The sequence below is a fragment of the Pipra filicauda genome, unplaced genomic scaffold (assembly GCF_003945595.2).
Source record: "Pipra filicauda isolate LSUMZ 115617 unplaced genomic scaffold, ASM394559v2 scaffold6_size6359152_pilon, whole genome shotgun sequence".
In the NCBI taxonomy this organism is placed as follows: Eukaryota; Metazoa; Chordata; class Aves; order Passeriformes; family Pipridae; genus Pipra; species Pipra filicauda.
Genome location: NW_024104865.1, coordinates 6,119,975 through 6,130,528, shown reverse-complemented (window position 1 = coordinate 6,130,528; position 10,554 = coordinate 6,119,975). Strand labels below are relative to the sequence as shown.

The 10,554-nt window shown below is 46.7% G+C and overlaps 1 protein-coding gene across 3 annotated transcripts in view; it reads right to left on the bottom strand.

Annotated features, from left to right (window-relative positions):
- Positions 1 to 3,145: 3,145 nt before the first annotated feature.
- Positions 3,146 to 10,554, bottom strand: part of CRY2 (cryptochrome circadian regulator 2) — an 83,603-nt gene continuing 76,194 nt past the window's right edge. For all 3 annotated transcript variants that reach the window (XM_039389032.1, XM_027750154.2, XM_027750153.2), the window contains exons 5-12: positions 10,407 to 10,495; positions 9,203 to 9,343; positions 8,405 to 8,716; positions 7,185 to 7,336; positions 6,858 to 7,060; positions 6,294 to 6,383; positions 5,636 to 5,777; positions 3,146 to 5,158 (exon numbers count right to left, since the gene is read on the bottom strand). In XM_039389032.1, coding sequence (XP_039244966.1) covers positions 5,638 to 5,777; positions 6,294 to 6,383; positions 6,858 to 7,060; positions 7,185 to 7,336; positions 8,405 to 8,716; positions 9,203 to 9,343; positions 10,407 to 10,495 — 1,127 coding nt within the window. In that variant the 3' untranslated portion in view covers positions 3,146 to 5,158; positions 5,636 to 5,637. The remainder of the gene's footprint in view (positions 5,159 to 5,635; positions 5,778 to 6,293; positions 6,384 to 6,857; positions 7,061 to 7,184; positions 7,337 to 8,404; positions 8,717 to 9,202; positions 9,344 to 10,406; positions 10,496 to 10,554) is intronic.

Genomic DNA, 10,554 nt, shown 5'->3' with positions numbered 1-10,554 from the left:
CCTGGGCCAGTGTGGAGACAAATACATGTCCACAGGATCACCATGTGCAGGTACCCCTGGGGCAGCCTCCTGAGGGGTGTCCCCTTCACCATTTGGATGCACAGACTGGTGCTGGACTCAAGAGACTCACCAGCATTCATTCAGGGAGTTTCAGGGGACCGTTGACATTGCTCCATTTCAAAGCATAAACCCTACCTACCAAAATGATTCTTCTGCAGCATGGCTGTCATTTGGCCTCTGACCTGGGGCAGAAGGTAAGGGTGCTGCCTCGTCCCGCAGCCAGATCACCACCAGCATATCTCACCTTCTTGGACACCAAGCACCAAAAGCTCACCCCTTAGGTCACCAGGCCTTTCATCCCAGCCCTGGCTCAAGCTGGCCTGGCAGGAGACCCACTTTGGCCTTTCTGGCTGCACTACTGTTGGTCATATCTGTTCCTTAGATGCACAGTAGAGCCCAAGGCCCCTGGAAGACTGCATGCACATCTCCTGCAAAATAAGAGATTATGTTTCCATCCTAGCGAGCATCTCTGACCACAAGGCATCTGCTGACTTTGTTGCTTTCAATTTGTCCAACTGACCATCAGGTTCACTTCAGGCCAACTTCCGTAAGCCCTAAATGAAACCTGAGGAAAGGTTATGTGCTGAGAGAAGTTTTCCTGCTCCTCTCCTCCAGCTGAACCATCTGGAACCAGCTGATCCCCTACTAGATGCAGCTGTGATACCAGACCAGCACTCTTTTGATCAGCCATCCTTCTTACTGCTCTTTCTCCCTCTGTCACAATGATCACATCTCTTGACTCCCATCTCTTCATATCCAGGCGTGTTTTCTACTTTCAGACCTTTCAGCCAGTCACTCCTGAAGCCACTCCAGCTCCTTCCTTGTGCAGACAGAAGACACATGGGGGAAGGACATTTTCTCAAGCACCAGCACATGGAGAAGGCAGTCAGTCTCTGCTAGAAATCCAAGGTTAGCCATTTTCAACCTCGAGGAACATCACCATCATTCCTTTGACAGGGAAAACAGATATTCTGGCCAGCACAGAGAAGGAGCCTCAAACCCAACCTCTCCAGGTTTAATTTATATTATTACACTCTGCATAGAGAAAGCTGGACTGAGTTTGCTGTCATCCTGGCTCCTCATCTTCTAAGACATAGGCTGCTGTTTTCAAAAAGGTTTTTGTCATGAGCAGGCCACTCCAAGCACTGAAGTATTACTTTTTCAAGACCACAAGGTCCTCACTGAAAATGAGAACAATTCAGCAATACCATGAGCCTTGACTGCACACCCCCTCAGTTAACCAATGCACTGTACACATTGCCCACCTTGTAGACCAGACATGCTCCAGTACCTCCTGTTGAGAGGTATTAGTTGTTTAGCTTAAGTAAGAGAGCATGTGAGGGGCAGGTGCATGAGTCATAAGGATATAATTGTGCAGGTATTTCTTTGTTTGGGATCCCTCCCCGCAGGCACCCAGCTCGAGTTGACCTGCTGCTGTACCATTGCATTAAATTATTTATAAATCTGACACCTGAGACTCTGCTACAGGAAATGTAAGTTTGAGCCTGAAGGAGGAATTGGCCTGAGAATGGGGGGTGTGTGCGCATTAGCAAGGGGTCCAAGTGTCCCTGTCAGCTCACCGGAGCTGCCTGCTGCAAAGGGCCCTGGTCCGAGTAGTTAAAAGCCTCAGGTGGTACCTGTGCGATTCCTCAAATGGTGTGAGAATGCTCAGGCAGCAGCTTCTCCAGTAGCACTCTGCGAAACACTCTAATCTGCATCTTCTAACATGTTTTTGTTTCAAACTAGCTAAGCAAATGAGACACCAAATTTTAAATGCTTATTTACACAGAATTAAAACTGTGTCTTGGTTTGGTTAGCTTGTTTGCAATATTCGCTTAGCTGGTGTTCAGACTGGTGCTATCTGAACATGCCCAACTGTGAGGCACAGGCACTGCTGTCCTGCATCAGCCCCACTGCTGAACGTGGACAGGGAACTGCATGGCTACATGCACTTCCTGAATCTTGCTAGGTACTAGGAAAGAAATGTACCTCATTTAATTCTCCCAAGATAAAGAAAGCTTCTAGTAACTGGCTCTACACAGGAGCACCGAGGATGGCATAGCACACAAGAACTTGACTTCAGCTGCATCCTAGCTAGTCACTAGACTACCAAGTCTGATGTACTTAATATCAGTTCATGACTTAGCTGGAAAACTGCAACGGCCAAGGCTCAGTCACTGAAGGAGACCCATCTTGAACAACTGTTCATAGCTCTATAGGACTCCTCTGCCCCAGTGCCCAACCTCGGCTGAAAAGAGCCTTCATGCCACCCTGGGGAGCATCCGAAAAGCCACTACTTTCAGAGCATCAAAAGGCAACTGCTCCCTCTACCCAAGGAATGAGCTCACACTATGCCTGCATTAGGGGTGCCTACGTCAGGTCACATATTGCCACCTAGCCCTGAGACACAGGAAACACTCATTATCCCAGGAAACAAAGTGCTGCCAATCTGGCATCCATTTCATGCTGCTTCCTTTGTGTCAGCCTCCAGCAGTCCTCTGCTGCTTCCTGAAACAAAGATGGTATCTTCACTAAGGGTTACTGACTGCTTTTTCTTTCTCCATGAATTGGTCAAGTTCTTTTGAACTCAGTCAAACTGTCAGCACCCATAACCAAGGAAGAACTTGCCACAAAAACTAAGGAAGGTGCGGCCTTGCTCATTCTACCATCTTGTACTTTAACCAAACATGTCCAATTTTAAATATTACTGAAAACAGTGAACAATCATCCCCTACTCATCACAGTTTTACCCACCTTTATCATTTCAGCTGGGAAAAGATGCCAGAGTGGATGAATCCGAGCCTACATAACAGGTTGCTTGCAGGAAGTTTTTCCCTTATTTTTGGCTGGCCTGGTGTGTCTGTGTCCTTCCCAGTGCTACTATCCAAGGTGCAGCTCTTCCAAATGCCACCATCCATATTCCAGGTGCTGACAGAAACCTTGTAAATGTGATTTCCTCCTCCCCGACAAAGCCTTCTAAGAGATCACTTAGGAGATGTGGCCTCCCCTTCCTTTGACTCCTTACCCCACAGATCCAGCCCCAAAAATGCCACTTACCATGCGAAATAATTTGGATGACAGGAAAGAGGGGGTTAAAGACATTTATAAAAAGTTGTATTTACAGACCATTGCCTAAGCAAGAAACTCTCCAAATGACAAAAGTCACAACTTCTGTAACCTAAGTGTACAAAGTTCATGTCTTTCCCCTTTCTTCTCTCTGCAGCAGAAGATGGGGGTGGGGGAGTATCTCTTTTTCTTTATACCTTTCTACCTCCAAGACACTAGGAGTAATATCTGGGTCAGACTGAAAGGGACAAAACCTGCTGATGACAGGGCTATCCACCAGGCAGGCTATGAATAGTAGTCTAGAAGAAAGTAAGGTTAGGAAGAGCGACTCTTCGTTTACTTGTTCAGTCTGCCCAATGGATTCCCTTGGGAAAAAGAATACAGGGCCAATGCCTTAGGGAGTGGGAAGGAAAGGTTATTCAGCTATTCAATAAATTTACTCACAGATTCAATTCAACCATTTCAGGTTTCTCAGATACATTTGAGTCAGTTTCAATTCGCAGCCCTCTTGCTCTGGGTTCAAACGTGGGCTTCGAAACTGAATCTATTATCCCAGTCAGAATGGGAGACAACTCTATACTCCCCAAGCTGGTAGTTGCATAAGCTCACATATAGCCCCACACTATCTGTGCCAGGCATGGATGAAAGGTTTCGGACAGCAAATGAAAACTGTGCCAACAGCAGCCCATTGCACAGGACTAGCTACTCAGCCTAATCCCTCTTGAAAACAGCCACAAGAGAGAATCTTCTGCAGTACTACCCTCCCTTGTGCTTTCGGTGACAGGCAGAGGTGCTCTGCCAGCACTGTGCTGGAGTGACATGTAAGAGGACTGGGCAAGGAGTGTATGGTTAAGAGCCAGGACAGCTACACAGTCGTTCCACTAGGCTACAAAGCACCAGCGTGAATGCAAATGGCAAGAAGGAGCAGCGTGCAGGGCAAGAGGTACAGGAGTATACTGTGTAGAAACTCAAAACACAGATGCCAATACAGAAAAGAGCAAACAGAATGGGCACACAGAATGGACACTGGACTCTGACTTGAGGAAGACTCACTTCAAGGAGCTGATGTGTAATACATCCTCTATCAGTATGAGGCACTCCACAGTCTACACACCAGACATAGGTCACTTCATTTGAGAGAGTACTCATTCAGGGAAGGAAATGCTGTAGAGTGCTGGGCTCAGGTGTAGCTCCCTTATTATTTGGACCACACCTGATCTGACACACTGCTTCATTCATATCAAGGCATGATCTTATTCTCTGCAGAATTCCTTTTCTCTCAGAGTGCCTCTTCCCCAGACGTCAAACACCTCCGAAGCTGCCCATTCCAGGCAACAGCACTATGGCTCACCTTGCAGCAGCAAGGTTCTTTTGCAGGAAAGTTTTAAGTGCCTTTTAAGTGTAAGTTTGTATCTGTTCCTGTGCTACAGTTGACCTTCATTTTGTTTCCATCCTATAGAAGCACTACCTTGATTTACTCAGAAAGCATTCCGACGTCAGCCCAGCCTAACCAAAGAAATATCAAGTTTTCCTTGTTCTCTCCTAGGATGGGTACTCTATTTTTGACATTGTAGCAGTTTCCTTCTCAACACCTACTATAATTTGAATTAATCAGCACGCATCACTGCCTAGTAGTATTGATGAGAATGAATGTTCACTATTTGTGAGACACGCAGATGCTGATTCCTACATCAATGCATCAAGTCACATGCACTGAGCCACTGTCAGAAAATAAAGATACACCTGCGAGTGAACAAGTTGACAGAAGGCTCTTGCTCCCTTAAATGTGGGCAGATTTGGGGCATGGCTGAGAAGAGGCATATTTGGCTCTTTGGAGGTCAGAAAGCCAAATATTCTCAAGCATATGTAATGCAGTGCCCTTCTGCGGCAGCTACTGGAATTACACAGTTCTATGAGACCCCAGATTTTCTGTTGCAGATCACAAGTTCCAGTCCCTCTGTGGCAGCAGTCCTTCTCTTCTGGTCACCTCTTCAGCACTCTCCCTCTTCACTGGTAGGGTGCTCGTCGCTGGCTGTAGGAGAAAGCAGAAGAGACAATTTGCCTTGACCTCCTCTCTCATACTGAAAAATTGCCAAAACATGTGACCAGCTCTTTCCCTCCTGGGATCTGGAGCATTGGAGGCAGATGACTGAACCTGACTGTTCCCCTCCTCTAGCCCATATCCTCACCACATGGGCAAACCTGGCTGCGAACCCACTCTGTGGAAGGAGAAGCAGCTTCGCCAGAGCAAACCCACAACTGTGCTCCATGCCTGCTCCAGCAGCAGGGCACCGCTCTTCGCTGGACAACTGAGCTAACAGCTTATCATGCAAAACAACCAGTGGGCAGGCCACTGCCGAATTATAGGGTTATGGAAATACAGTTAGGAGCCACATCCCTCCATAAGAAGTCCACTTTGTTCATTACAATGCAGCAAGTAAATAAGATTAAGCCTTGTTAGCTTCCATAACCAGGTAGTTTAAGCCAGATCACACTAGGAACTACTCACAATCATAAACTCTTGCCAGGGATCTCTGAAGCAGGGAGACCTGTCACTTTAGCTCGTTTGTACAGTTCTTCAGTGCATGGCTCTTCTGCTCCCTCATGTTTGCGTTTTGGAGAAGCCTGGTCTGCTTGCGACAGCCTCACCGCTGCAGAGGAAGAAGAGTCATTACAACACTTCCCCTGCCTTTAGGTGGCCTCACACATACACCCTGGCCTAATCTGCCACAGGGCTGGGAGAAAGAAGACTGTGCAGTCCACAAGCACAGAGATGTGTTGCCATAGGCTCCCTGGAAACTTTAAAAAAAAAGCTTTGTTAAAAGCAGAATGAAGTCCCCCAGAACAAACATAAAAGCATCCTTCTTTGACAGAGGACAGCTTAATTTTACCTGATTAGCCCTACAGTGATCTGCACTTCTCCCTTAAGTGGCTGCATATGATCCCATACAGGTAGTAAAAGAGTAACTTTAATGAACTCTTATTCTTCAGCCCTTTTAGAAATGAAGGCTCACTGGGGACTTCTGAAGAAAGTTGAAAGGAATGTGAATGTAATCTATATTTTCCTAGCAATACACCCTCTTCCTATTAGAAAAGGATCATCTTCTCCTGCCTGTAACTTTTAAGTCAACAGGAAACTCAAAAGCACACAGATAACTCCAACTCACCTGTACTGGTGCTGCAGCCCTGCCCTGAAGCCGTGTCTGTGACCGGGCCACTAAGATCTTCCACACATGAAGGGACTGATGCCAGTAAACCTAGAAAACAGCAAGAGGATATTATATTAAGAAACAAAACACACCTGGGGCGGGACAAGCCTTTCACATGGGAACACCATAGTGATCACCAAACAGCACATCCATATCCCAAAGCAGGAGTTCAGAGCTGCGCTCACCCAGTGCTGACCACAGACACATCCTGTGATCCAGCAGCATATTTATTTAGGATGCACTGCCTAGGTTTTCTTCCAAAGTGAAGAATGGACCACTGGTGGTATACGGATGGTGACTTGCTATCAGCAGCTCTCAAAACTAATCAAACTCTACTCCTCTTAGCTGTCCAGCAGCTCAATGGAGCTCTCCCTGGAAACCAATTGAGCAGATTTGGCAGGGACTGCTTTCTCTTGCAAGGACTGGCCAGAGAGACAAGTGCTATCTATTTTAAATCATGACCTTTCCTCCCAGCATTTTATCTCATATTAGACACAAACTTTTGCAATTGTTGGTACTTACAGAGGCCCCGATAACGTGACAGCTGCTGGTAGATCTGCTTCATGCGCTCAATGTTCAGTCGGCTGGTCTCTGCGTGGTTCACCATGGGTTTGGGGTAGTCCACCCCAATGATGCACTTGGCTGCCTTCTGCACAGACTCTGGAGCATTCCATGGTTCATAGATATATCGTGAGGGGAAACCTTTTAGTTTGGGCAGATACCTCCTGCAAGACAAGTAAAAAGCAACGTAGCACACACGATGCACAGAAAGCACCATGCACCTGTCAGTCACTGATCGACTTGGGCTCACAGATCCAGCAACAAGGAAGCTGCAGTCATATCACTTACTTAACATAGTCACCACTGGGGTCTGTGCGACGTCCGAAGCCCACAGGGCAGTAACAGTGGAAGAACTGTTGGAAGAATGCGCTGCACGAAAGCCACATCCAGCTGCCTGCGTTTACACTGAAATCTGCATCCAGTAATAGTTCGTCAAATACCTGCAGCAATTGGAGAAAAAGGCACTGAGACCTTCCCCAGACAGGACTTTGTGGCAGTAGGACCCAAGATGCTATTTCAAATGGCAGGCACTGAGCTATGAGAACAGAGCGGCAGCAAAGAGGCGATCTGCTGGCTGAAGGCAGTTGGCTGGTCAATATATCTCACTTCCTGACACTTTCACATACGGAGGCATGGTCTGCTCACACTGATAAAGTGCTGGCTTATCTCTCATGCAGCTACAGACTAAATCACTACCTAGTGCTGCAGCAAGCTTTGGGTATTGATCCTAGCCTGGCAGGCATAACAAGTGCAAAGCACCAACCGTAGGAAGGAGAGGATGCTGCACAGAAGAACGTGCACCAAAGCAAGATGGAAGAACCCCTCTGAAAGTCCCAGAGCACACTACTACTGAGAGGCAGAAAGGTTTCAGCAATAACTCACTCACATCCATGCATAGATGCTGCACCTTAAGCAGCACTTTCAATTATGCTCTGCTTTGTCAGCTTCATGACTAGATACTCCTGCCTCCACTTTTTATGTAGGGCAGTATGTACACTGGGTAGGTTTCAAGATGTCTGTCCCTTCAGATGGCCCAAGAGGAGGGTCTTTTACCTCTTTCCTTGAGAGACTCTAGACTCAGATTTCACAGTCATGGAGCGTTCCCTGACCGGCACGGTGATGGATTACACAATGAGGAAAAAGGTCCGGTTAAAAAGTGGCATTAAACTTGCAAAGAAAACAGATGGACTGAGAGAATTTTTACCAAAAAAAAACCCCCCAAAAAACCAAAAAAGCCCCCAAAACCCTAGTCCATATTTACCAGTGGGTCTCACATACATTTACTTATGGTTACTCAAGGCTTGTGATACTGTCAGAACCTCACAGTAGAAGGCAGAAAGAAGTCAGGCTGTTGGCTGGCCAAGAGCCTGCTAGCAAATCCTCTCTTCCATGCACCTTTTACACATGAAGCAAAAGCCATACCTGTGTGCCCATCCTTGCAGCGAACGCCAGGGAGATTTTGTTTTCCTTTTGGCCTCCTGCAAATATCTGAAAATGCCAGGACTCACCCTGACTCCTGACTCCCAGCTGATCCAGAGGTCACCCCTGGTCAGGAAGCAGGCCACTGCGTGCCTAGCCAGATGGTGGATCCATCCTTCTTGTCTCAGTTGGGTCATGATTGCATCTATCCAAGGGAAGCCTGTCTTGCCCTCTGCCCACTTTGCCAAGGCTTCAGGGTTCCTGTCCCAGGGAATTTGTATGCAGATGGGATTCCCTTCCATGCGATCGAACTTTGGGTTGTTGGTGGCTGCTGTGTAGAAAAACTCCCTCCACAGAAGCTGTCCGTACAGAGAGAGGGGGGGCGTGCTGTTCCGCTTCACCTGTGGAGGAGGGAACAAGGATATTCACAAGCACAGGAGGACTGGCTTCATGCAGCTGAGCCATAAGCCACCTAAGCATTTATACGCATTTCCCAAGTCAGTTGCCGACCACTGCAATAAAGGAGCACCCCTTACCAGAAACCCTATGTGGTTAAGTCAGAGCACTGTTTTTGGTTCACTCAGTACCCTGACAAGTGACCGGAATTACACAAAACTAACAGTAAAAGGCTCTACGTGGCTTGTAACGCAGAAGTCCAGACTGAAGAACCAGGTACCAGTAGATTTAAGGTTTGCTTGAGTATTTACAGAAGAATCTCTTTTTCTCACCCAAGAGCCTCTTCTGTAACAGCAAGAAGCTCAGCCCAACAGTCAAACATGAGGGAGGCAACTGGAACTTTTGTACCTGTTCTGGCACTGTCTGGGAACCAGCATCATGCTACATATATGCTCAAACCCAGCCTGCTCTCCACGTCTCTTTTGTCTTACCTTCTTATACAGCTCCCAGAGACGATAGTAAAACAAGCGGCAGGACAAGCAGCCAAAACGCAGGTAGGGACTGAGTCCTGTAGGGCTGGCCAGCAATGAATTGGCGTTCATCCTTGGTCTTTCGTAATTTGCAACCCACGCCTAGATAGATTCAGGAGAAATCAGCCAAAACCCCCATGTATTTGTGGGACATTGTTAAGGGCAGGCCTCTGTGCAGGTGGTGAGATCACTCAGGTCTAACAGTACAGCCTCTTCTATTCACTTCCAATCACTGCTGGGAGAGATCTTTAGTGGGCAATCCCAACCCCCATGCCCCATTCAAGAAATGCAAAGCCATTCCTCCAGGATTTAAACCAGTTAGTTATTTTGGCAAAGAAAAGGATTAAATTAGCTTTGCATGTAGGAGCTAATAACCCTGACAGTTCCTAGGGATACAAGATAATACAACTGTTTATGTCGAGGTATATCTATCTCATTTCACACACTAAAGAAGAAAATTGGGGAAATTCTGACCTTTTCGAGGAGCATTATGTTGAAAGTTTAGTCCCCCTTCAGCGCAAGTATTTATGCTTTGATTTTCACAACTACCACCAAGCCACCCAGCATTAAAGAAGTACAAAGTGGTTAAAACTGAGCCATGCTTCTGCAGCTGGGTCACCTTTCATTACTTTGAAATTGTTTGCCTTATGCATTATAATCAAGAACGTATTGAAAAAAATTTGGTTATTTCAGCGAGGGGCTCAAGGAATGCCAGTCAGTGAGACAACCTATTAACAGGCTAAAGGACAAGGGGAAGGTATTCTTTTTTAAGCTTGTACTCGCACTAATACCTCAACTAAAGATAAGAAGAGATGGTGTGCAGTGTGTAGTAGGGACTGAACAACTTACAGGAGAGTTTCCAAGTTTGCACTCCTCTAAAGGAAACTGAGAGGCAGAAACAAGGAAAAGAATCCTCTCTGCTTCAAACAGCAGCATTAATGATATACAGCTCTAATTCTTTGGGTTTGAGGAAGCCCAGGAGCTCCCTGCTCCACACACAAACCGAGATCACAGATGTACTCCAAAAATACCAAACACTACTTTTCAGAGGCGAACGCTATGACCACTGCTAGGAAGAGCAGGGAACAGAGTAATGGGCAACCTTCTACATTTTTCATTTGGAGGCACAGTCTGCAGGAATCGCCACTTAAATAACAGGGGCTACCTTTCTTTCCAAGTGTTTATCCAGCCGTGCCAAAGCTTCCGTCTCTCCTCCTTGCCAAACTGCAGGGGCAAGACCATCTGTAGGAAAGCCTGAGAGAAAGAACTTAGTAAGATTTGAAGCCACACCTAGACAAAGGGTATAGATATTG